This window comes from Episyrphus balteatus, chromosome 2 (genome assembly GCF_945859705.1).
Source record: "Episyrphus balteatus chromosome 2, idEpiBalt1.1, whole genome shotgun sequence".
Taxonomy (NCBI): Eukaryota; Metazoa; Arthropoda; class Insecta; order Diptera; family Syrphidae; genus Episyrphus; species Episyrphus balteatus.
Window position 1 is genome coordinate 8,039,984 of NC_079135.1, and position 26,730 is coordinate 8,066,713.

The following is a 26,730-nucleotide window of genomic DNA, read 5'->3' on the forward strand; positions in this document are numbered from 1 at the left end:
TTGTTTTCTGAAAATTAGTTATAGCTTAAAAACGGGACTTTTAATGATACCCTTTACCAATTCTCATTAAAACACACAAAACCATTCAAAATTAATTTATCATTTAAAATTTTTAATAACCAACATAAAATTTAACAAATATTTTGATTAAATTTTTTTTTTTCTTAAAATTTATGAATATATTTTGTTTATTATACTTATAACTCTAAAAGTCACTTGAATTTTATTTAAATTACATAAATTACAATATAATATTTTGCGCGCTAAAATGTGACTTCTTAAAAAATTAAAATGAATAGAACTTAAATTAAAACAAAAAAAAAATATATATATTTCGATATTATAGTCCAGGTAATCAATAAGACGCGTTTTGTTTTTATTTTTCTAAAATTATTCGTTTTATATACAAAAATTAAATCTTAAATTAAAATAAAAATAAAAATTGTTGCTTTGGCGTTGGCTATAGTTGTTATAATAATTGTTTATATATATTTTAAATATTTTGAGCGCTTGATTTTTTTTTTTATTTGGCTTAATTCATCTCAATGCAGTCGGGCAATTTATTTAATTTAACCTTAAAATTAATACTAAAATCTAAAAGATATGATGAGTGTAATTTATAGGTACACTTTAATTTTAATAACTTAAACTCCTCCCACGTTGAATTCACTGAAAAAGTCGTTGGTAGAACTTGGATTCCTATATAACTTTTTGTCTAGGCTTTCAAAACCGTTTTTGAAAATTCATCATATTTTTTGTGTTAATACTGTCAGAGAATTCAGTGAATTTTCAACACCACCAACAAACTCTATTCTGTGAGTATCAATCGCGTTTTTTTTTTTTTTTTGTTCTAAAAAATAATACTTAAATCAATATATTTTCTTATTTGGTCGTATGTCTCGCCCAAGCCGTTCTTTGAACTTGACTCATCATTTGACTTCGATTTGGTACTTTTTCACTTGTGCTTCGTGTAATAAAACTCGGTGTCGCCGACAGTTTCCGCTGATTCGTAACATTCCCCGACTCATCGGTGACTTTTAGCATCACAGTGTTAAATCGCTGTTCATTGGTTCTGTTCGGCGATGAGGAGGTTGATGCCTCGGCTGAAGATCGACTACTCTCGAGGTTACTATTCCCACTTCCACTCGCCCCAGTCAAATTACCATTGGAAGCCCCTGCGGATTTCATAAAATTGTTGTGGTTATCTTCAAGTCTATTTAGGTTCTTGTCTATGCTAAGGCCTAGGTCATCATTGATCGGGCTGTTTGAGTAGGAATTTCGGTTCATTGTTCCCATTGGTGATGGAGTTAGGTTACCAAGGGAACTGGGGGTACTTAAAAAATTAAAGGGACTGTTGTTGTTCGGACTGCAGGACATTGGGTTGACATAGAAGAACGAGTTGTGTGGGGAATTACTGTTGCCAATGGCTCCAGCTCCATTTAAACCTCCCGGATTGGTAACATTGTTACCAGGACCAAGATTTAAAGTTTGTAGGCGGTTCAAAAGCTCTTGGTTCATTTGAAAAAGCTCTTTGGAGAGCATATCTTGGTTGCCCTGAGCGGATATGTTTGTGAATTGGTTGCTTAGACTCTGAAGTGCATTCATTGGTGGAATCGGACTGCCGCCAGATGGCTGCGATACTGGAGGACTACTCAGATGTAAGGAAGACTGATTAAGTTGTTGTTGTTGTTGTTGTTGATGTGGTGGTGTTAACTGTTGCTGTTGTTGTTGTTGGTGCTGTTGTTGTTGTTGCTGCAATGTGGCACTGATATTTTGAAAATTCTGCAAATTCTGACTCTGCTGATTAAGCCCACTTAACTGATGACTTAACGTTGTCAGTTGCTGATTAATTGATCCCAAACTGTTTATTTGCTGATTTATGGTTGCCAGGTTGTTATTATTCGATGATGCTAGAACTGCTTTTCTCAATGCAACAGATAAATCAGCTGGTTCTTGGAAAAGCATCTGCAGTTGTGACTGTTGAATAAAGTTGAAAATTTTCATGAAGACTTGATTGTTTTTGTTTTTTTGGCAGCATGAAAAAAACCAAATAGGCAAACTCATAACAAAATAGAAAAAATTCTAAGCACTTAATTGAACAATAGAGCACTCCAAACATGCAAGCACTTAAAAAAAAAATATAAAACTCAATAAAAATCAAAACACAAGCGGCGGTTCCACGGGGCTATATAAAAACGAAATTCAAACAAAACACACGAATAAAAATTTGTTACTAAATTGCAAGGCATATTGGGCTGCAATTGCACGCAAGGCATAAAAACTGACTAAACAGGGTGTTTCGAGTTACAAAAAAAAATTGAAGCCATTTTTTTAGAAGCAAAATTGGGAAGTGATACTTAAATCTAAATAAAGCTTGCTCATTAAATTGAATGCAAGAACTTTATTTGAAATTGTGTCAAAATTACGAGAAAAAAATTCTACAAATTTGACAGATGTCAAATGTCATTTTAATGTTTAACAAAAAAAACAATTGATATGTCATTTCAGAAGCTTAACTTGAAGAAGAAGTTATGAAGCATTTTCAAGTAAACAAATCTTTGCTGAGACAGCTTAAAAAATCACATAACGTTTATTTTTTGACAGATCTACCCAAATGTCAAAGTTGGTTTTGTAAAATTGAAAACGATTTAAATTGCCTATGAAATGATTCTTATAAAATGGCAACGTTTATTTCAAATCTCATTCCTAAAAAGTTTTGACAGCTGTCAATTTAATATGTTTTTTTTTTGTTTTGACAGCTGTCACTTTTAATTTATATTTATTTGAGATCTCGTATACACCCTGTTGATTTGAAAAAAAAAAAACACCTTTAGCTACATTCAAGAGTAGCAAAATAATAAACATAAAAACAACATCAAAGGACAAGAGAGCAACACAAAATAAAAAAAAAAAAAACACACAATAAAACTGCAACGAAAAAAATTGCACATGCTTGCAAATTAATTTTGCTTACCTGGGGTGCCAGAGCTATATTGGCGGATGTTAGTCCAGTTGTGGCTTGTGGATCCGTATACGCCCCCAATGATGCCAGGTGCTCTAATAATTCTCTATTTTGCTGAAGCAATTGTTGGGTACGAGCCTGCAATATAGAAAAGGTATAGGTACATCATGATATAAAATTGAATTAAATTTTGAAAACTGCCCAGCAGGCACTTTGGATAAGTTAAGACTTCTGTAGACATTCATACATACATAAAAAGAGTACTACCCTTTTCATTTACATACCTGAGCTTCAATTCTTGCATTCGTTTCAGATATCAACTGCTCTCGGACGAGCATCAATTGTGCCAGAGCTTGTCGTGTTTGCATCGCTTGTTGTTCTAATTGATCCTTGAGTTTGTTGATTTCCCTGCTGGGCGATATGGGTGATGATGGCGATTTCTCCTCGTCAGTCTGTAAAAAAATGAAAATATAAATAAAAATAAAGTTAAAATAAATTGAATAGCACAAAATATGAAATGAAATCGAATACACAATCAAGTTGTTTTTTTTGTTCAATAAATAATTGAATTGTATTGAATTTTGTTTGGCCAATAAATTTCATGAAATTTGATTGAATTGAAATCAAAAGAACAAAAGGAAAATTGGTTCAATAGAGCATTAATAGCAGCTAGTAGACCGAATGGGAAAGTTTGTTTTTAATTACAACAAACGAATAATATTTCAAGTGTTTCGGATATGGAATAAGGAAAAACTCAATGTTTGAAGAGAAAAATATTATTTGCATCAATTTTTTGATTTATTACCTTGTTTTTGTTTTTCTTTCAGAATAAGAATGAGAGTTCCTTAATTTTTAACGAAAGCATTTTAAAGATGTTTTTTAGAACTGATTTATATAAAACAAATATCTTTGGAAATGAAGCTAAAACACTTATAGACAGTTTCAGGAAGTCATCTTTGATGGAATTTTGTGTTATTTTTTTTTTTAATTCTTCAGTTTTTAGAACTGTCGATATTTTTAGTGGTATCGGGTGACATTTATAAAACTGACTTTGCCTTTTAAAACGCTATAAAAATAATAATAAAAAACGAAATCTATCAATTTTGATGGTTTCATCATTTGTAGAGAAAAAATCCATACCGCGTTTAAAAATTGAATTTATTCAAAATCTGAAATATTGATACCAAACAAAATGTATTTCCTATTTTTTTTTGTATTTAAAATAATCATGTCTCCATTAAAAAAATGAATCTGTTCAGTGACTTTAAAAAAAGCAAATGTTTAAAAAAAACAGCATGATGCGAAACGTGGACATAATTTTGCATCAAATTCCTAACAGCTACTAAAAAAAAAGCAGGTTTTATTTTTCCTAAGATGAGAAATTTCGTTTCAGAATTTTTTGAAACAAAATTTTTTCCTAAATAATTGCCTTTTTTTTCATACAAATTCCTAAGAAATTCATTTGTTTTTTGTTAATTAAAATTGTTTGTTTTTAATTTGTTTGTTTTTTAAATATGAGTGTTATATCATAGTAATTGCTTGTTTTTCACCTTTTTTGTGCGGTTAATCTAGATTAAGCTAGAGAAAATGGACCGACCAACAAAAAATTTGTTCAAGAAAAAATGTTCCACATACGCCACAGTGACCATTTGATATTAAACGTTAAAAGTGAATGCAGAGTTGGTTTTTGGTATCACACTGTAATGCAAATGACAAAAACTGATAGTAATGACGTCACAAAACTTCAACCTAATCAGGAAATTTTTATTCCATTCAAGCAGACACGAAAAGGGAGCAAAGTTCAACTAACAGCTATACAATGTTAAACTAATACCTTTTCAGAAAAAAAAACATATTCGACTTTTAAATAACTACACAAAATTTATTTCAAACACATAATTAATAACACTGGTTTACAAGGGTTTTGTTGCCGAAACAAAAATATACTTTTCTGAAGTTTTCGGTTTCTCGAATCCGAAGTTTAAAACAACTAATCAGCTCCCGTTTCTGAGATATTACCGTTAGAAAATGCAAAAAAAACGTTTTTGTTTGAGCATATATAGTAATGGTTTCAATAAGAACTGTTTTCCATCTTTCCATACCTGTTTAAATCTGTTCAATATCTTTTGTATTGCTCGAGATATCTTAAACTGAAGTCAGTGGGTTTGGCTTCATATATCAGAAAGAAGATAATGAAGTTATAAAATTTATAAAAATACCAAACAACTGAGGATATCTCGGGCAGTAAAAAAGATATCGGAAAGATTTAAACAGATTTAAAAAGTTCGTAAATAGTTCTTATAAAAACCGTTACTAAATATGCTCAAAGAATTTTCCATGTATAAAAGAATTAGGTCCGAAGTGCTGCATATTATAACGGTAATTTTTCAAAAACGGGAGCTGATTAATTTTTTTTGACTTCAGATTCGAATTCAGCACACGGAAAACCTTCAGTTTCGGCAACAAAAAAAAAAGTTTAATTTTGTTAACCAGTGTAATTATTTGTTTCAGTAGAGCTGTTCTTTTTAAAAGATTTGACGAAATACCTTAAAAATATTTTATTAAGATGCATTTTTAGAAAAAAAATTTCAAAATCGTTTGGGCAGTTTTTTTTTAAACAAATTTTTTTAATAAATAACTAAATTAATAAGAAAAAAATTAAATAAAATTGGTATGCTTTTGTCTAAAAATTACTTATAAACATCTTAAACCAAAATTTCAAAATTTGTTTTCGAAAATTTGTTTTTTCATAAAAAAATGTTCAAGTCCAAAAATTATTTTTTTTTTTTTTAAATTATGTATGTTCAATGCATTTTTGTAAGAAATTTTCTTGAAATCGAATTAGTAGTTTGGCAGAAAATACGATTTGAAAAAACGGTTCTAAGAAATAAATTTGACATGTTTTATGTTTTATAAAAAAAATGCCGACTTCTAAACAATATTAGATTATTTGTTCTCAAGGTACCCATAAGTTGTGCGAAAATTTAATAAAATTGATTTCGAAAAAAAAAACTGTTACTTGTGTTTGTGTTGTTTAAAAATTAAACCAATTCAATCATTTATTCATAGACTTGAAACCCACTTTCTTAATAAGCCTTATAACAACAGAGTCACTAAGAGTATTGGAGATGTTTTACAAGAATAGGTATTTTCTTATGTGGAAGAAATTGTTCACAAAACATTTACCATATCCTTAGTAAGTACCTACACATAATTTGGATTTTTTTTCTCATTTTTATTTTCTGTTATCTAGTCAACAAAATATATTCAAATAAACTTGTGTAATAAGTCTTTTCACGACTTGATTTGTAACATAGTATAATATGGAAATTGCATAATAAAACCTAATGGTTCACTAACATGCTTCCTCGATATCCTTCCTTGCCATTAAACGGGATTAACACACAATATGTACGACTTCTACTATCTACAATGCTAGATTAGTTTTAATAGCAGATTTCCAAATCATTTGTTTAGTCTTCTATTACATTTTTGGGTGTTTTTTTTCCTTAAGGAAGGAAATTTGTTGTTTCATTCTTTTGAAAATTGCAAATCTTTTCTAATCTTTCTTCGACTTGTTTAAAAGAAATTTCCAAGAAATAAACATAAAAATTACAATTTTTTTTTTTTTTTTCAATATAAAAATAAAATATTCAACGTTTCAAAGAAAAACTCAATTGTAAATGGCAAACAAATGCATTTTTGTTTACTATCATCAACCATAAACAACTGACGTCATTAAACAAATCTTCAAAAATGCAATGTTTTCACTCAATTGCCACTATAAGTTTCTCAACAATCTCCTTCAGCTTAATATCTTTGAAAAATTTGTTTCATTAATCATCTAAAATTTCTTAACACAATTCAAATGTCTGTATTGCTATTATTTGTTATTGTTATTTTTTTTTTTTTTTGTATTTTTTTTTTTTATTTATAAAAATTAGAAAACCACTAATAAACAAATCGAGTGAAAAAAAAGATTCCGGGCGTCATAAATCTGAGAAAAAAAAAACCATTATGTAAATTTTTCCATATAATTTTTTTCGCTTAACTCATTTTTTTTTTTAATTTTAAAAGAAGCTGTTTAAGTAACCATAAAAAATATATTTAGGTACTAATAAATATTTTGTTTTAAAAAATTTAATTTTCTCAAAATATAGCTATTTAGTTAGAAATAAGATATTTATGTTCACCAGATGGATTTGTTTTATTTTTCTTAAACAAAAAAAAAAAAAAAAATAAATAAATAAAACCAAGAAAAAACTATTTTTGGCAAAGAAACTAAAAATTTTAATTTTAAATTTTTGAAAATTTAAAAAAATCTCAAATAGCTACAATGGAAAATATCGAAATATTGGTTGTTGGTGATTAACAGTCAAGAACATCAAAGATGATGTCCGTCCGTCCAATCAACTTTTCGGTGATGCGTTTTATTTTGTTGTTTGTTTACACTGGGGCACGAACTGACGAACGTGAAAAAGTTCTCAATTTTTCATTTTTTTTTTTTTTTTGTTGTGTTTTGTTGAAATAAGAGTATCAAGACATTTTACGTGCTATTGTAGATTTTGTAAATATTTTTGTTAATACTCTTGTTTATAATGGCAATGCAATACGGATATTATAACGGGATTTAGGCACTTTCTGGTGAATTTCTTATTTGTTTTGAAAAAATAAAAGGCGCCAATATATTCAAAGTCATGACTCTTTCTCTCTCAATTTTATTATTGCAAATGTATTTTTTTCAAAAAAATATCAAAATATTGGCATATTTCAAAAATTCATAATGGATTTTTATATATTTTGTCTGTCGACAGTCCACATTTATCTATACTGTCTCCGAATCATCTTCATATTTTTAGAATTAATTTTTTTTTCTTAGCTGCATTTGGGATGGGAGAAAAGACAATTTGAAATTCATTAAGACATTACTCTGGCAAAGTCAAAATTTGTGGGGAAAATAATATAAATTTTTAAATGTCGTTGTGTTGCAGTCAATTACTATGAAAATATTATAAACCACCTCCTCTACACATGAATTTTATAATTTATATTTCAATTTTTTTTCTACTACAACTGCGTTATGGTTATGGATCAGTGGCAGTGCGATGTGAAAAAAATTCTATTTTGGAACGGCGTAATTTACTGGTTGAGAGAAAAATATACTATATAGATTATATTGAAATAAGAGCAGGAACCGCCATACAAAAAAAGTGTCAATGTTTAAAAATAAAATATTTCAAAAACAAAATATAAATACGAATATAATGATGAATATACTTACGAGTACACAAGGTGATTTTTGATTGGCACTGCTCATTTGAGACGTTAATTCTAGATGATTAGGTCTTTGTGGCGGGCTTATATCAGGCGTGACTCCGATTTGATCTGAAATTTAAAAGATAATGGAAAATAAATTAATTAAAAAAGATTATATTTAATGAAAATGATAGAGGCTTTAATAATAAAAGTACACTTGAGTATTTCCTTGACATTTTGATTCACGTCTAAAAATCCTAAACAGTAAATAGGTAGTTTTTTTTATTGTTTTAATTTTTTTTTTAAACTGTTCTTTGAGAGCAATTTGTTAGTGTCCCACACGTGACAAACAATGATCCTAACCTTTATGGTTTTTGTAACTAATTGAAAGCGAGTTGAATAAAAACATTCGCAAAGATTCTAAAAGAAAATACCTTACCTTAAAAATTAGACCCGAAACGATGGAATGCCCTTGGCTCTCATCGAAAAAATAATTAGAATTTCTAAAATATTTCGAAGAAAGCATAAAATTCTTTCCTTAAGCAAATATTTGGAGGGTATTTTCAATTATAACATTTTTAGAAAAGACTTTAAAAACTCAGGTTGTCAATCATTATGACTTATGTCGCATTTTTGTTTTAGATATTTCAATACACCATTTTGGTTCTGATTTCTCATATGCAACAATTTAAAAGAATTTCATAGACATAGCATTTTATTGCAAGAATTGGTTTTGTTACGAAAAAAACCGTGTTTTTCATCATACCAAATTACGAAAATTGAAAAAAAAAAATTGTGTGTCTGTTCGTCACATTTAAACTGTCTAATTGAATAAACGGATTATTGTTCAAACTCTTATGAAATTGAATCGTTTATTTCAGAAACAGCATAAGTCCATGAGCACTAACTTTTCAGGAGCAACAAAAAACTGTTTTTTATGTTAAAACTCTACAACACTTCAAATTTAGAGTATGCCGAGTTATAATCTTGCTAAAGACGCATTTAAAAACTTTAAAAATATTAACTTTTTTTCAAGTCTTAGCGGGTTTTTAAGCCTTTAAAGTCGCTGGACTTATGTCGTTTCTGCTCAAAACGAATTTTTTTTTTGGTAAAACTTTTGTTTTTATTTAGCTATAGCTTTCGAACCCAGCTTTCGATTTTAATAAATAAATTAGCAGTGGATAGAGTATAAATGTATAACTTAAAGGCTTGCCTGCCATGATGTTTGCCAAAATAATTTAAAACTGGTAAAATATCATATAATTCAAGAGTTAAAAATGCTGCCACCGCGAGATATCTAGCTATAACTTTTGAACCCTGAGTTTAATTTTAATGAATTAAATAGATATAGATAGAGTGATTCCTTACCTTTTAAGAGATGTATTACAAAAGGGGGTGCGTGTCAAGATTGCTGCCAAAATGATTTAAAATTGGTAAAAATTCATGTATTTAACAATAAAAAATGTTGTCACCGGGTGAAATCTTTCCATACATTTTAAACCCTTTCCTTTCAGTTTTCGTATTTTGGGGGGTCTTACATACTTAATTTTTTTTTCCAGAAGATAAATAACTATATATAAATGAGAAATTTCAAAAAAAAAAAATTTGGGAAAAATGGACTTATGCTGTTTCTGAAATAAACTATTCAATTCTTAAAGTTGGTTGTTTTTTAAATATTTCGGTGGGAAGGGATATTTTTTCGAGGTTTTGTGATTTTCTCGAAAGCGGATCTAACGATTTTAAATAAAAAAAAACTCAAATGTTGTTTTTGTAAAATGCATATCTCCTGATGAAATTTTATTTAGAAGATTTTTATCCCTTTCGAACCCAAGCTATGAAAATCAATATTAAAAAGTGTTTTTTCATATATATATGAATAGCAAAAAGTTATTTTCCCAAATAATAAATAGCAAAAATAATGTGTTACTCTCATGTTACATGTAAGTAAAATACACTGCCTATGACCACCAAAAAAAGTCGGACAACTGAGGAAATAACTTTTTTTAGAACAATAATGTATGCTACTTCTTCTAAGCCCAAAAACAAAACACTTTTTGGATTAACATTTTTTTATATCTTTTTTTTCAAAATTATGACCATATATTAAAAAAAAAATTGCAAAAAAAAATTTTTTTTTAATTTCTGTCCCTTTTTCGATAAAAAAAAAAAAAATTAAAAGAATGCTATTTGACTAAGTTTTTGTAATCATCCAGTAACTAGGCATTATTATCTTTCAATTAAGCCATCGAAACCTAAAAAAATATTTGATAGAATATTTTTTACGAATTTTTAAAAATATGTTACATGAGAGTAACGCTGGGTCCGAAAGGGTTATAATTATGTTATTATTATGAAAAAAAATTTTTGATTTTTTAAAATTAAATTTACGAAATGACACATTGATTGTTTTTAATTTTTGGTTTAAGCTATCTGGTAAGAGATTTTATAATCGTAACATCTCATGAGGCAGTTTTCAGTCCCATCTTCGTAGTTCAATATTTCCCTAATATAGCACCTACTGTATTATCAAGCAAACATTTTTATAAACCTTTATTAGTTCGAGATTTGCTATGCAAATAAAATTGTTTATTATTAAATTTTAATTTTAGTAGAAAACATCTTTAAACATTTTTGCAGCTTATTGAAATAACCTTTATTAAGGTTCCTTAATTATTATCGTTGATATTTTTTTTTTTTTTTTTTATCAAAATAAAACTTGAATTTTGGTCTCATTGTCAATATAAACATGTTTTTTTTATTCTTTTTATAAATTTTAAAACAAACACTTTAACTGCAACACATTGCTATTAATAAAATTTAATAGACTAAGCAACTAAAAATAAAAGTTCTTCTTCTTTTTAATAGGTTGTTCTAAAAAAGAAAGACTCCATTAACTTTTGTTTTTTATTAACTCACAACTGTCTAAAAAAAATTAAAAGCCTTGACCGTAAACTAGATATTGTAACTTTTATCTTAAATTTATTTTTTCTACTTTTTATTGTCATTAGAAAATTTAAAATCAATTAAAGTGATACTAAAATTTTTTAAACATTTTCAAAACAAAAATTGCTTCGAAAGAAAAAACTCATTTTAATATTTTGTATTCACTTTGTATTTAAGGATGATTTTACGAGAGAAAAAAAAATAAAGTTCCATTGAAGCTCTAAAAACATCCGTAAACATTGAATTTTTATAACAATAATTAAAAATTTTTAGAAATTATTATGGCCTCGTTTTTCAAATAAAATAAAATTTTGTCCGGAAAAATAAAATAAACATTTTTAAGCAAAAACAAAAAATGTAATAGAAGCATGGTTCTATATTGCATTTATTTGTTGAGGAAACCTACTTCATCTAGGATCTTCAATGAATTTTAATATTTTTTTTTCAAATAAATAATTTTATAAGAAAAAATTGTATTAAATTCAAATGTGTGTGTTCTTGTTTGAAAATGAAGATGACACACATGCAAGACAAAATAGACGAACAATTTAAACAAAAATCATTAATTATATCCACAATCGTGCCATTCGCGCTACACACTTTGTATACGAATAATTAATAAAATGTGTTTTATTTGTTTATTTCTTTTTTTTTTTTGGTCGATTTATATACAATTTTATTTCATTACTCTCTGTCAGATACATATATCTAACTTTTTTGTATAAAAATAAAAATATATATCTTCTATAAGAAAAAAAAATATATATATATAAAATAGCTAGCTACTCGTGCAGCGTGTCGTTCGATGGCCCACAGGAGATTTATTTCTGTCTTGATTGTAATGATGTCGTCGATTATAGAGGTGGCCAGGCCAGGCAGGCCATCGGGCCAAATGGTGACGTCAACGGCCACCTTGCTCTCAAAACAAAATAAAAAATTATTTTATTTAAACGCATTGCTCTCAAGTAATTTTTGCTTAAATTAAACTTCTTATTCTTAGATACACCTTTGTTTATATGCCACAATCAGCATACGAATGATGCGCTACTTCAACTCTGTGGGGGGTCATTTTGCTCCTTTATTTTTTTTTTTAGTTTTGTTTGAAATTTTTACTTTTGCTAAAATGTTTGATATGATTTTTTTTTTCTTTTTGTTATGAAATTTTTGTTTATTAAGAAACAATTCTATTTTGATTTTGATCCATAACCCGGTGATTGGGGGCATATTTATGAGGAAAAATTTATACGAATTGAGTGCAAATTTGTAGTAAAATATCGGTTCCTTTATAAGTCGAATTAAATTATTTTTATTTAATATTAGAACGTAAAGCTAAGGCCATATTACGTGTTGAATATTTTGTTTTTATATAATTTTTTCAAAGGTCAAAAGTAAAAGTGGGAACACACATTGTTTATGTAGCTGTGAAGTGTATTTATAATTTCTTTTTGACGTAGTAAGGTTAAGGATAAATTATTATTTGATGAAATGGTTACGACGTCATAGACAATGCACGTTTTTTGTTGTTTATAAACATTAAGATCTTTATTATTATAATGAAGAAAATATGAGTTTTTTGAGGTTTATCTTGTTTTAACCTTCATTTTTATACAAATGTTTGTGTTTGTTTTTTTTTTTTTTTTCTCAAAGAAATATGGCACGTGGAGACAGTTGATTTTTTATTTTGGCTACTTTTGTTGGTGACATTGGTAATAGAAGGAAACACACAACTTAGAATTTTATCAAACTTATTTCACATGAAATAACATGACTATCTGCGTTACTTTTTAAATGAATCATATTAAACATTTTTCAAAACTTTGGACTTTCGTCACCAATGATTTTTTATGATCGATTTTTCAACAAAATCTAGGGGCTAAATATACGAAGTGATTGCCGTATTTTTTTTAGGAAAAGCGGTCCATTATTACTGTGGTGACAGAAGTCCAAAATTGATGTTTATTTACCCAAAATCGAACTGTTTTAGGGACAAATTGTCTGCAAAGTTTAGGATCAAAAAAAAAAAAATAAAATGAAATATTTTCATGTGAATATGTTAACACCGTTTTAAATTTCGACCACAAAATGAAGTATACGCAATTTTATTTCTTGCAGAAAAGTGATTTTTAGGAAAAAAAGGTATGTACACTTAAGAGCAAAAACGGAATCAAAAAAAATTATTTATTTTAAAAACAAAAATTGCAATGGATAAAATAATGTTTCTTCAAGTTTCATGGCCTCATTTAAAAGCTTGAAATTTTTTCTTTTAATTGTTGGTGAAAACTTATAAATGCATACGATAGTATCATAACTATCTGTCAATAAATTGCACTTCATTTTTTTCTAAATGTTAAATTTTCTTGATACTCTCTGCTTCAATTTCAGTCTTTTTTTCCTTACGTTACTATTGACGTTATCTGTCAATAAAATGCACTTAAATTTTTTAAAATGTTTAATTTTCCAGATACTCTCTGTTTCAGTTTCAGTCTTTTTTTCTTTACATGCTTCATTTATGTTGATTGGATCTTTATAAAGTGAACGAGTTTTTAAGTTCCTAGCACTGATTTAAAGCTTTTGTTTCAAGCTTTTTAATGGTGCAATTAACATTCATGTATGTCAATTACATCCTGACCTATTATCGTTTAAAAAGAACGAAAAGTTTGATTCCATTTTTTTGCTCCTAAGTGTATATACATTTTTTTTTTTTGAAAATAGCAATAAATTTTTAAAAACGAAATTTCAAAAAATGTAGGTATCAAGATCAATTCGTTTTCAAAAAATTTTTAAATACCTAATTTTTTTTTAATCCAAAAATACCTAATTTTTTTTTTTAATCCAAAAAATTAATTTTTTTACTTGCGATATAGGTAGGTACTATAGGGCAAGTTTAGGATTCGTAAAAAAAATCTAACTCGAGATAACAATTTTACATGACATTACGATGATGGAGAATGCCAAAAAAGTGGGCCCGGCAATTCTGTCTGTCTGTCTGTCTGTAAGAACCTTAAGCTACAGCCTAAACTACGGAAGTGATTTTCTTCAAACTTGGTAGTTAACAGTTTTGTGTGATTCCCTAGAGGACAAATTGAAGTTTTTTTTTTAGGACCAAAAGTAACGGTACCTGTCATATAACGGAAACAGAAAAGTTGATTTATTTCAAAAACGGCTCTAACGATTTTGATTTCAATTTTTCTGCTTACTTTAACAGATAAGAGCCTCCTTTGATAATATAAAAAATATTTTTTTGTACCGTTATTAACGGTACCTGCCATAGAACGGTTTTTTGGATTTATGAATTTCTCATAAACGACAAAACAGATTTCGACCAAATTTTTAATACAGAAACGTTTAAATAATCATTACTTATTTAAAAAAAAGTTTAAATTCTTCAAAAAACACATTTTTGGATTTTTAAAAAATATTTAAAATTTTTTTTTTGAAAAATCAATTTTTTTGAAAAGAGTTGGTGAAAATTTTTTAAATTTTGTTCTTATGTGTAAATTAATTATAACTTTTTTGAAAAAAGTTAGGAAATTTTTATATATAAAAAATTCCGTGAAAATATCAAATTTTAAATTTTCCCTTATTTTGTTTAATGAAAAACTTTAACATTAAAGTAACTTTTACCATAGGAGCAAGTACGTGCGACCCCAGTTGTGCAATTTATTTTTTTTAATTCTTTTATTATAATATTATGGCTACTTAAACGCTTGCTTACAAAAATTTTAGTCGACTGACTCGCTTTCAAGAAAGTGTGAAATAAACAAACACTTCTATGACAGGTATCGTTATCATTAAGACAGAATTTCGGGGCCCATTTTTTTGGCATTCTCCATAACCGTAATGTCTGTTTTTTGTCTCAAGTTTGAACTTTGTCTACCTATTTTTTCAAGCATAAGAAGTGTCAAACGTTCAAAATTTTAGGGTGAATATTTTTTGCTCTCACACTAAATTTTTCCCTACCATCCACAAAAATTTACAAATTTAAATACTTGAGATACAAATTTTTGGTGACGACAAATTTTTGAAAAGGTCTCAAAAGGGCTCCTAACATTTTGACACACACCCAAAATTTAAACTTTTTGTACAAATAACTCCGATCTAGTTGGAGTTCAAAAAATCTATATTCACTCACAGTCACAGCTGTGCTGGACAAAGTCACAAAAATTGAATTGGGAAAAATATAGACTCAAATAAAAAATTTTCTTAAATTTGTATCGTTAACTTAGAAATGGAACACTTTTTTGAACTTCGGTCCACCATACTACTTAAAATGACTTGGTTCACTTAAGATTATAGCCTTTCTTATACATGTAGTCTCGAACTTATTATGCCATTGTTTCCTTCGTTACGAATGTAATTTTTTTTAATTTAATATCCTGAGGGTGACATTAAAAATCACATGATTTTCCAACAAATTTCTTTTAAGCAAAAAATGTTGCATTTACATATAATAATTTTGCTATGTAAATTTCATTTCCAAAATATTTTTTTTGTATGGGTAGGTATGTAGTGTTTTTAGCTTCAAAAGGCTCTATTAACAATATTTAGAACAATATTCACGCTTGAACCTCTTTTTCAGCACACTTTAAAGATTTAGTTCTTCGCAAGTTTTAGTTCATCACCAGTTTTTATTTTAATTATTTCAGGATTATAAATAATAAATAATTACAGAATCACTGTGTATTAAAAAAAATTTAAGACATTTGCTTCTAGAGGGCGCCATAATCGATCTTATGCGTATCCTGCTGATAAGCAAGACGCTTTCAAAGATACCTTATTTATCAATTTGAGATAAGTAGTTTACGAGCACTGATGTCACAGGTGAACATTTGAAAAAATTTTCTATTAGATATAAAAACGTATCTTTTATACACTCCTGCTCAAAATTAACGCACACTTTTTTCTTCTTTAGCTATACCCCTGCATCTTATTTAAAATGGCTTTAAAATTATTTGTTGTATTTTTTTGTGTTTGCTTATTGTTTAGCAAGTCAGAAAAATGCTAAACTGAAACAGTATTATCAACCAAAAAAAAGATGAACCAAATTTAGCAATTCAAGGTCTGAAAACTGATATTAAAATAATTTTTGTTTTTTAAGAAAAAAAATGTTAAAAAATGGAAGCGCGTGACAGTTCTTTCCAATAATTTTATTCAATACTTGGCATTGTCTCCTCTAGCGCATATGATAATTTGGAGTTGTCTATTCATTCCACAAATTAAATTTTGAAGGTTTTGTTGCAACTTTTTTTTTTACTGCAGTTTTCTGTTGATCAAGAATGCTTAGAGGTGGATTTCGGCCGCAAATGCATTTTTTTCAACATCTCCTAGACATGTTCTATTGAATTGAAATCCGAATATCTGTGTGGTCATTTCAAAGCTGGCATATTTTAACCTTGAAGATATTCTCAAACCACTCTAGCATGCATTATCGTGCATCAGACTGAACTGTGGACCAAATCTAGGGGTGATTGGAACCGGATGCTGTTCGAGGATATCAGTCAAGTATCTTTGGGTACTTAAAGTAGGTCTAGGAGACCTCACTAACTCCGTAGGTGTTGTAAAGCAGAGATTACTCCAATAAAATTTATGACTCATCTCTAAAAGGTTCGCGGGTTGACAGATAGACTTCAGCATACCGCTCCAAATCTTCCCCACAAACATTTTATTCCATACATTCAATTTAAGCTAACTCCTGTCTTATTTGAGAAAATAACCACGATACTGTGAGATAAAGTAATAGTAGGACTTTTTTGTAAAATAAATATGACGTGCGTTAAATTTGAGCAGGAGTGTATATTCTTTTATATATTCTTTATCTTTTTTATATTCAACACACATTGTTCTAAAAAATTTCATATCCATACCGAAATAGAATTTGAAAATTTTCTTACCAAAATTAATACTATAAATTAATTGAGACTATAAAACTTACCTTTTTTGGATAAATCCTCATCACTTAATTGCTCTGATGTATGTTCGATATCTAATAAATCAGACGATGCGTCTGATCGTTCTTCGTTATTATCTAAGGAATTCTTATGAAGGTTAAATTTGTGACATACTTCGAATGCTTGTCCTACGGTCCTAACAATACGCATAGCATGTGACTGAAAATAAACAAAAACAAACAAAATTGTCAAACCTCCAAACAAACTTTTCTAAACTATTTAAAAAGTGATAACTTTAATTATAGATAAAATGATAAACAAGATAACACAGACGATAAATTTCCCATAAAACAAAATCTTACCTCTGAATCAACATCACTAAAGCCGCTAATGCCATTGCCATTCGATACTGTGCCGCCATTCCCGCCAACATTGCTGTTGACAGCGGCATACTTATTGTCAAAAACCTTACTCGATGTATCCTCAGGATTTTTATATTGCTGTTGTTGCTGATGTTGTTGTTGTTGTATTGGTGTGCTTATCCGTCGTTCAGCACATCGAGGCGCAACCACTGGCTCCCGAAATGAGAGCTTTTTTCGTGGCTTATCGGATTTGGGTCTGTCATCAGTCACGCCACCCTCAAGGCCACCCCCAACACCTAAACTGCTCGAACTGCTATTGTTTTCAAAGTTTATTTCATTGAAGGACTTTCTTCGTCGAAGGATTTGCGATCCGTACTCTTGTTGTTGGTTGGGGCTGGTTGTTGTTGTTGTTGGGGCAAGTGACACAATGACATTTGGACTTGTATTCTGCCTATGAAGGATCCCTCTTTTTCCACCAGCACTATCTGCTGCCACAGCTGTTGATGCCGACGACGACGATGAAGTTGACAATGAAGACGGTGATGCTGGAGGGATTCCACCCACAATTGTTGTTGTTTTCCTCCTGCTGCTGTTGCTTGTTGCTGATGACACCATTGTTGTAGTTGTAGTAGTCTTCTCTTCCTGGGATAATTTCTTAAACCTCAGACGTCCCTTCACAATACTCGTGCCTTCTTCTATCATGCTCGATGGCCGGGGGCTGCTACTCCCTCTTGACTTGCTAGAGCTTCTATGGTTGTCATCTTTTTTCGATGTACTTCTCCCGGGGCGTTTGCTGGAACGAACTTCATCATTTATCAGATAGACGACATTCTCGTCGTTAAACAGAATGTGCTTTCCGTTACTGGGTTTCTCGGAATGCCCAACTTCCGTGGAAGTCGTCCTTCCACTATTCTCATTCTCTTCGGATTTAGCTCGAATAATATTTTCAATGAAGGTATCGTCCATGAATCGATTGCGGACATCCTGTTTCTTTTCTGCCGCCAGCTCATTCTCAACCGTGTCAATCAGTTCATTAATGTCAAGGCTTTTATTCCTCGATAGTTGTTTGGATTTCTTTTGGACGCGTTTCATGTCCAACCGACCGAGACTGCTGTCTCTGGCACGGTCTTTGTTAAGCCTGTCAGTCAAAATGTCCCGAATTATTCCACCCCCATTGCGGAATATGTTCTTTTGGTAGTGGGTATTGTTGGAGGGGTCTTTTTTTATCTCGTCGTTCTTTTCGACGGTGGTGGCAGCTAAATGCTGTTGCCTCCTACTTCGGGACCAAGGCAGGAAGTCAAAGGCTTTTATGATGGGTCTTTTTGGTGAACTAGCTGCCACACCGGATGTATTGACTTTTTTACTATGCCACACGTCATTGATACATCGTATCATGTCGTGGTTATGGCGTTTGGATGCCGCTGTTAGAGGCATTTCGATGGGGAGAGCTGTTGAAGTCATTACACTCTCGTGTTTCATCATGGCAATTGAAAAATTTTATTTTTATTAATTTTTTTTTTTCGAACACAAACACAAAGTTAATGTGCCGATTTGCACTTCGAACGACGGCCGGCCTCAGGGCCGTTTTCGATGTATGTCGATGAATTGTTTATGAGACCTCCACTTCGAATGTTGACTCCTTGTCAAAACAATAACCAAGGTTACACTTGTTTCAATTTTTTTGGGTTAGAAAAATAAATGATATTCTTTTTTTTGTATCTTTCAAATAATTAATAGTTTTTTAAGTTGCACACTTTTCGTGCGGTTCAGGGTTATTAACCTACATTAAAAATAAACACCAGGACAATGAATTATTAGCAAAAGTTTAGCGCGCACACAGAGGTCATTTTTCCTAATGGCTGAAGATTTTCTTTTTTTTCCCTTTTTTTTCGTGTTTAATGTGACACCTTTAAGCTCCATTAGTGTGATTGAGAGCAATTTAAATAAGAGTCACTTGGATACAGAACAGGGTGATGGAAGAAAAGTTGAAGGTTATTTTTGAAAATGTTGAACTTAATTTTTTTCAGAACACTAAAATTTGTTTTTAGAACCAAAATTTACCCACTTCGGTAGTATTTCGTGGTTGTGAATGTTGTTGTACCTACTTTTGAAACGGAAAAACATATTTTAAGCAATCTTTGCTAAACCACATGTAATCATTTTTTTTAAATCTGAAAGTGCCTTAACTGGTTTGCAATATGTTTTAAGCAACTTCAACTTTATTCCATAAAAATATTTTCAGGGAAAACTATTTCGAAATATTTTTTTTTTTGTAAAATCTATTTTTGGAAAACGTGGTTCTTTAGGTACTTACACTTTTATCGCAAAAAGACGAAATTTATCGATTTTAGAACCGAACAGATCAGTCACATCCAACCCTTTTGTTTCTCTGAAAATGGCCTTTATCAAAGACTCACGGAAAAAACGGGTTTATTGTAAAAAGAAATCATTTTTTTTACTTTCTACGTAAAGCAAGAAAACTTATTTCAGTACCTTAAAATCAGTTCCATCAATTAGGACAGTTTCTAACGCTTTTGAGAAGGCATGGTAGAACGTAGAAGGTATGGAAGAAAAGATCTATTATGGCCCACAACACAGTAAAATTTATATTACTTAAATAAGTCAGTTAAAAAAAATTAATTCAAAATTTTATACATATGTTTTTATTCAAAATTTTGTAACGTTAAATATAAATTTATTTCTTGGCAATATTTATTTTCAGTTGGATTTTTTTGTGTTGACATATTTGAATTTATAAAAAAAATTCGCACAAGATCTTTAAACTGTTTCCTTTTGACCTTAAACTATAAAGACTGTTTAATGATTAAAAAAAAAAACTTTATATTTAAATGTCGAACTTAAAAAAAAAAATAAGTTAAAATATTTTTATAAGTGCGTTGTTAGTGTTGAAAATGAAATACATTTTGGATTTTTTTTTATAAATAATAATATTAGGTTTTTTCGTCTGCATTTAACTAAATTTTGAAAAATAAATTTATAGGTATTAAGCAGCAGCAACAAATTTTGAATTTACTTGATTTTATTTTTATAGATGGCAAATAACTTCTGGTTTGATTTGAATATCTTAATATTCTACCTTTTAAACGATGCAAAAATGTCCCTTACTCCCATAATTTTAGAATATTTTAAACATTTAATACATTTTTTTCTTAAATAATCTAGATTTCTTTTAAAACATTAAATTTATGAAATTTACACAATTTTTTTGAAAAAAAAAAATATTTTTTTTTAGAAAAACTTTAATTAAAAAAAGAATAGTTTTCTTTCTGAAACTAACCCATTTTTAATAACTGACGTTTGTCGACGGAATATCGTTAATGTATTAAATAATTTTAATCTGGATCTTTGAAAGATTTTGTTCATTAGAAGAAAATATAGTGTGTTATTATTCGGAAAAATTTATAAATTTCACTATTTAAAAATGGGGATTTAAAAATTCTGTACATTTAATATTTTTTGTATGACTTCCCCATTTGTTTATTTTTATTTTATTGTTAAAGTAAAAATCATGATGATTAAGGAATTCTTTTTTAATTTTAAGAGCAAATGTTTAACTATAAGTTTAGACATGGCCCATAAAATATCAAAAACTTATTTCGTATATGTTTTGAAAACATTCAGAATTTTTAACCTAAGACTTAATTTTTCAGAAAAAAATCAATGTTTTTAATTATTCAAAACTTTAAGGTGCAATATCAGAAAGCAGAACTCAAACTTTAAGACATATGACCAAGTTGGCACCATAAAAACTTTCAAAAATTAAAACACCCTTTAAGAAATAAAAAGAAAACAACAGCAAAAAAAAAAGAACTAAGGTGGTATCTTAACATAAACAAAGCACAAATATTCTGCAAAATATTCCAAGAATTCACAACAAAAGTGTGGGAAATATTTATAATTTATTTAACCCAAGAGTGAGAGGTGGCAGAACAGAGCAATAGAGTTCACAATTAATGCCACCACGATTAAAAATGTAAACAACCCTGGCATACTGAGAAATATTATTTAAGACCAAGTGCATGGAAATTCAAAAAGTTTTTTTTTTCATATACATTTTTTTTTTTTTTTTTTAAGAAAAGACTGTTGTTAACTGTTTTCCTCTTCAGCTCACAGGATGGTTCGGGCCCACACTCCTTGAAATTCTTGGTGTGAAAGTAAACAAAAAGTATTTATTTTGTGAACGGAAATATTTTTTTTGTTCCTCCTGTGCCTGATGGAAGGAAAAAAACATATTTAAATATTTAATGTTCGTATAAATTTCCACTGTTAGTCTAAGAGTATCAAACAAAAAGACAATGTACTTTGTCAGTTTGAAAAAAATTTGTAAGAAATCAAGACGATACATAAATCAAGGATTTCTAAAGGGACCTTAGATAAACATTTGCATGAAAAGACGACTAAAACACTTCTAAATTCCACACCCTTTCTAGAATAACGAAAGTATTTGAAAACACTTCGATTACGTCTTTGTTTGAGGATTAGATTAAAGTACACTCCTATTTCTTCATTATAAAGTAAAAAGGATTAGAACTAAATTTCAAACGTGCTGAAAGGTCTTTTTCCCCATCACATTAATTTGACAGCTTTATGTGTTTTTTTTTTCTAATTTTTAGGGTGAATAATGACAGCACTCCCTACAACATAAACTTGTCGACAGATTTCAACATATTTTTGAAAATCGAAAAAAAAAATAACGAAAATAGATTTTACTTGCACAATTTTGGTGCGCGAGTGAGGTTGGTCAGGTTCTATAGCATTCGACGAATCTATGGCGACAAGTTGTCTCCTAAATTGAAAAAAATACAACAACAAAATTTTGTAAATTGAATTTAAATTTTGTAAAATGATTTTGAAAAATACAAAATTATCAAGAAATTGTATTTTTTTTTTAAATTTTTGATGAAAGAGGTGACGAAAAATACAACGACAGGAAACACCTTCGTTTCGGTTCAAATTTATGCTTCTTCTGTGCTGTACTGATGCTGATGGTGGTGCATCAGAGGAAGTGAGAATTTTAAAGTTTTGAGGTGAACAAGTGAAATAAACAACTAAAAATATAATCACAAACACGCACAGTGGGTGGGTTCTGAGTGGAAAGTTTTTTTTTAATGAAATTTAAATGTTAACGGGGTCAGGTTAAATAATTCAATGCTTTTAGGTACTCAGTCAACAAGATTTTGAAAAAGTTAAAGAGTATGAAAATTAGTTTTGATGGAAAAATTTGTGAATAATAGAATAAATTCTGCCAAAAACAACCCACCAGACAGAATCAATCCTCTCGTAAATAGATTTTTTTGTGACTTTGGTTAAAACATCATTGCATTTTCTACAAAATAATTTTCAAAAATCGATAGTTTTTAAGGTTTAAAATAATATTAAAAAATGTTACGTCAAAAATAACAATATTTTTGCTTTATTTGCTTTAAGCTAGAAGATGGAATTTATCAAAAATACTTTTTCCTTTAAAGATTTTAATACTATTTTTTAAAAATTTCATAGATATCGCTTCTTTAAAAAACTCAAATATGTAGTTGAGCGAGTTAAAGGGAATTTTTTCAACAGTCAGATAAACCTCAGATAGAGCTTATTCCTAAGAATATCTATTTTTTTATACTAAATTATTTTTATATTTAAAAAGTTATTGTTTTGATAACAAATCGAAAAGAATCGGTCCAACCGTTCTTGAGTTGTAAACGGTAAAATGAAGGCCATTTAATTTAACTGCTTCAAAGTTCGGTGAAGCCTTTTAGAAAAAACACTAAATACATTTTTAATCATTGGAGTGAATTAAAAAAGAAAATTCAAACTGGCTAAGTAATTTTTTAGAATATTTTTAACGATTTTAAAGAATGTAATACCTAAGTGTGTTGCTTGTAGTGGGTGATCAATCGCTCTACTTTTGTATGCAGCTGGTAAATTTTGATTTTATATTTAAAAAAAAAATTTTATGCCATGAACTTGCTTTTAGAGTTCAAGTTGCTTAAATTTTTAGAACTTTTTGTCAAAAAATTTTGTACAGTATTAATAAAAATGTAAAATTTGTTTTTCAAAAGAAAAAAACAACATCTTAAATAAATTTGATGCAATTGTATGCAATTTGATTTTTTTAGTTGAGGAGCATTATTAGAAAAAAAATCAAAATCGTTAGGGCCGATTCTGATCTAAGCTAAAACCATTTTTTTGTAATCCAAAAATAATTGTTTTTCCAAAATTATATGTATTTTTGATTTATATTAAAACTATGTAAATTTATTACGTTAACATTAAAGTAGTTGGGAGAAACTCAGAAATTAAAAAAGGTACTTTGGCAGTTGCCGTTTTTGAAAAAAAAAACATTTGATTTTTTAATTAAAATATTCGCTTGGAAAAAATTAAGCTTTTTAAATATTACCTACCACTAATTTTGGTCCAAAAAATTAATTAAATTAAAAGTCTGCAAATACCACTAGATTTTACGTGTCCCTATAGTTAAGTTCGATTCTTAACCATTAGCAATGGTTTTTAAAACTTTTATCAAAGACTTTTTGCTGTGGAAGAATGTGTAACGAAAATTTTCACCTTCGCTGGGTTAAAAAACTGTCTGATCTAAAAAAGAAATTTTAGCGTTAATTTCCCTAATTAACCTTTTAGGTAACCAAACTTAAATTCATATCAGTCCTTTAATTTTCACCTTTCAGTAACAAACGTCAATTTAATTGCAAAGTTGAAATTCAGTAAAATAGTCATTCAATTCTCAGTTATTACGAAATATTTTTCCTCCAAATTTTAATGCATCATAAACATAAACAAAAGTTTATTTTCACAACACTGTTTTCCTAAATTCTATATTATTTTTTTTTTTCTATTTAAATTCCACAACTCACTAAATCACAAATATGTCACAAAATTTCTTTTTCGCAATTTTTTTCTCATAAATACCTGTCGCCCTCAAAAATTTTTCTTCTCTACGTCAAAAACTCATTTAAAAATTTTATTTTTAAAAGCTAAGAAAATGAAAAAAAAAAACTATCAATTTGAGGAAACATTTTCAATAGCCGACAAAATTACGAGACAGAAAATTAAAAAAAAAAATAATAATAAAAACAACAAAAAAAAGTAATAGAAATAAATATTGGAAAAGTCTTGTTGTGTCTCCAAAAATACATTTTTAATTAGGTATCCACTTGAAAATAACGTGTTTTTTTTGTTGTTTTCAAAAATCGAAAATCAACACAAAAACAAAATTAAAAGAAATTATTCTACAGTAATTGAATTTCTTGCTAAAAATTTTATATATTTTTGTTTTTTGTTTTAAAGAAAAAAGCAAAGTTCAAAAATACGAAATTGAAAAAATCAAAAAAACACCTAATTAAGAAAATTCCTTAAATTCAATCAGCCTCAAGCTCAAAATTAATACTTTTTCAAAAAACTCAATGAAAGACTCATAATTGTTAAAATTGTTTATTTTTACTCGCCCTAAAGTCCATACAAGTCACAATATATGGACTATCTTTGCGTTGATGGATTGGTGGAATAACTTTTTTAACGGTTCCTCTTACGTTTAAAAATAATTTTAAAAAAAAGTTTAAAAATATGGCTGTTTTAAACAAAAATAAACATTTTAGTCAGACAATGGATTGGATGAGTGTTTTTTTTGCAAGTCACGTGGTAGGTTTTTGACCAAAATTTGTATCAAAAAGATTCTCAGAAATTATTGGTATCAAGGAGCTTAAAGGTGTCGCAATTTGAAAATTGATGATAAGCCATTTGGAAGTTATGAGAAGTCAAGACATGTTTAATGATGTTCACAAAGTCACACTGTCACAATAAATTACTTTTGCTTTTTTATTTATTTCCTTCAATTTTTTTTTTTTTGTAGAAAAATGCACAAAATTTACTAAATTTCTCGTAAAATCACTTTTTCTCTTGCTTTTTCGCTAAATTTTCATTCTGCGCATTTTGGAATCAAAAGAAAAAAAAATTCACAAATAAATCTTTCGATAAATTTCACTGTCACACACCGGGGACCATATTTTTGAACATTTTTTGTATTGCATAGAAACAAAAACTGATTCGTTTGAATATAATTTCGAAAGACCACAACCGCTTCGCGTCGGTGCTAAGGAAAATTTATTTGAGAAAGACCGTTTCTGTTCGCTGGTACCATACGCACTAAGATTTTCAAAATTGGAGGTGGAAAAACGAACGTTTAATTGTTTCGACTAGGAGTTGAAAAATTGAATGAAAAAAAGAAGAAAAAGCCGAAAACAAAAACAAATAAACTGGCTGGCCTGTGTGGTGGATATGGCTGCTTGGAGAACTCAGTCATCTGTTTAGAACGTGGAAATACTCACTTTTTTGCTTGCTCTCTGTTTTTGTATCTCTGATGCGCGCTCCGTTTGGGATGTTTTGCAAATGTTCCGAAAATTTTATTTTTAGATTAAAAAAAGTCTGATTTTCGAAAGAAGAAAACTGTCGATAAGATAATGAAATTAAAAAAAAAATAAATATGGAGGAATGGGAGAGTTGGTGCATACTATATAGGCTTTGTATTGATGAAAAAGACAAATAAAAGAGAAGTTTATTATATTTGTTCACCTGTAGTTTTTTTTTTTTATTGGCTTTGGTGTATTTGGAAACATTTGTATTTATATTTTCTTAGAGGTTTATTGATGCGTTTTATTGAAAGCTTGTGTATATATGAGAACGAGGTTTTGACTCTATAGTGTTCAAGGTTTCATGGGGTTTGAAATCAAAGATTTTGAACTTCCGTGTTGTTTTTTTCATTTGATCTAAAAACTATTAAAATAATTCATGAGTTCAGGGTCCAGTAAATATTTTATCATTGAAGTCAAACTTCTAATTTAAAGTAGTTTAAAAGTAAACAAAAATTTAAAAAATATTTTTTGGATGTTTAAAAAGAGGTTAGGTACCTAATTTTTATTTTTTTGAAAAATCAATTTTTGGAAATTTTCGATTGTTTTTTATGAGTTTAATGAAAAAACTTTAAAATTCTAAACAAGTTTCTCCTAGTCGTTCATTTTATTCCACTATAGAAGTGCACATTTAAGCAGTTCCGGAATACAGATTTTTAAAAGAGGTACAAAATTATATATATTTTTCTATATCTCATAGATTTGTCTATCATTCATCAAAGTGAAACTTCTTAACTACAATACAAATTGTTTAACATTAATCTTAACATAAAGAAAAACAATCATTGAAGTTCTTAGAATAGTCGTTTGAGACAATAAAGCCTAATAAAAAAGAGTAACATCCGTTATCGTGAGATTGTAAATTATTTTTAAGAGTCCCAAAA

General features: G+C 28.8%; 1 protein-coding gene across 2 annotated transcripts; it reads right to left on the reverse strand.

Moving 5' to 3' along the window:
* Positions 1 to 304: 304 nt before the first annotated feature.
* On the reverse strand, positions 305 to 26,344 carry LOC129912461 (putative uncharacterized protein DDB_G0277255). 2 transcript variants are annotated; one of them, XM_055990718.1, is made up of 7 exons: positions 25,766 to 26,344; positions 17,412 to 19,050; positions 17,094 to 17,268; positions 8,244 to 8,347; positions 3,247 to 3,414; positions 2,975 to 3,100; positions 305 to 1,977 (listed from the first exon to the last, which is right to left on the reverse strand). In XM_055990718.1, exons 2-7 carry the CDS (start codon positions 18,891 to 18,893, stop codon positions 883 to 885), a joined length of 3,150 nt encoding a protein of 1,049 aa, XP_055846693.1. In that variant the 5' UTR covers positions 18,894 to 19,050; positions 25,766 to 26,344; the 3' UTR covers positions 305 to 882. The 2 variants fall into 2 exon arrangements, with proteins under 2 accessions (XP_055846693.1, XP_055846692.1); XM_055990717.1 differs by having other exon boundaries at positions 17,412 to 19,191; positions 25,247 to 26,344.
* Between the last annotated feature and the right edge of the window lie 386 nt (positions 26,345 to 26,730).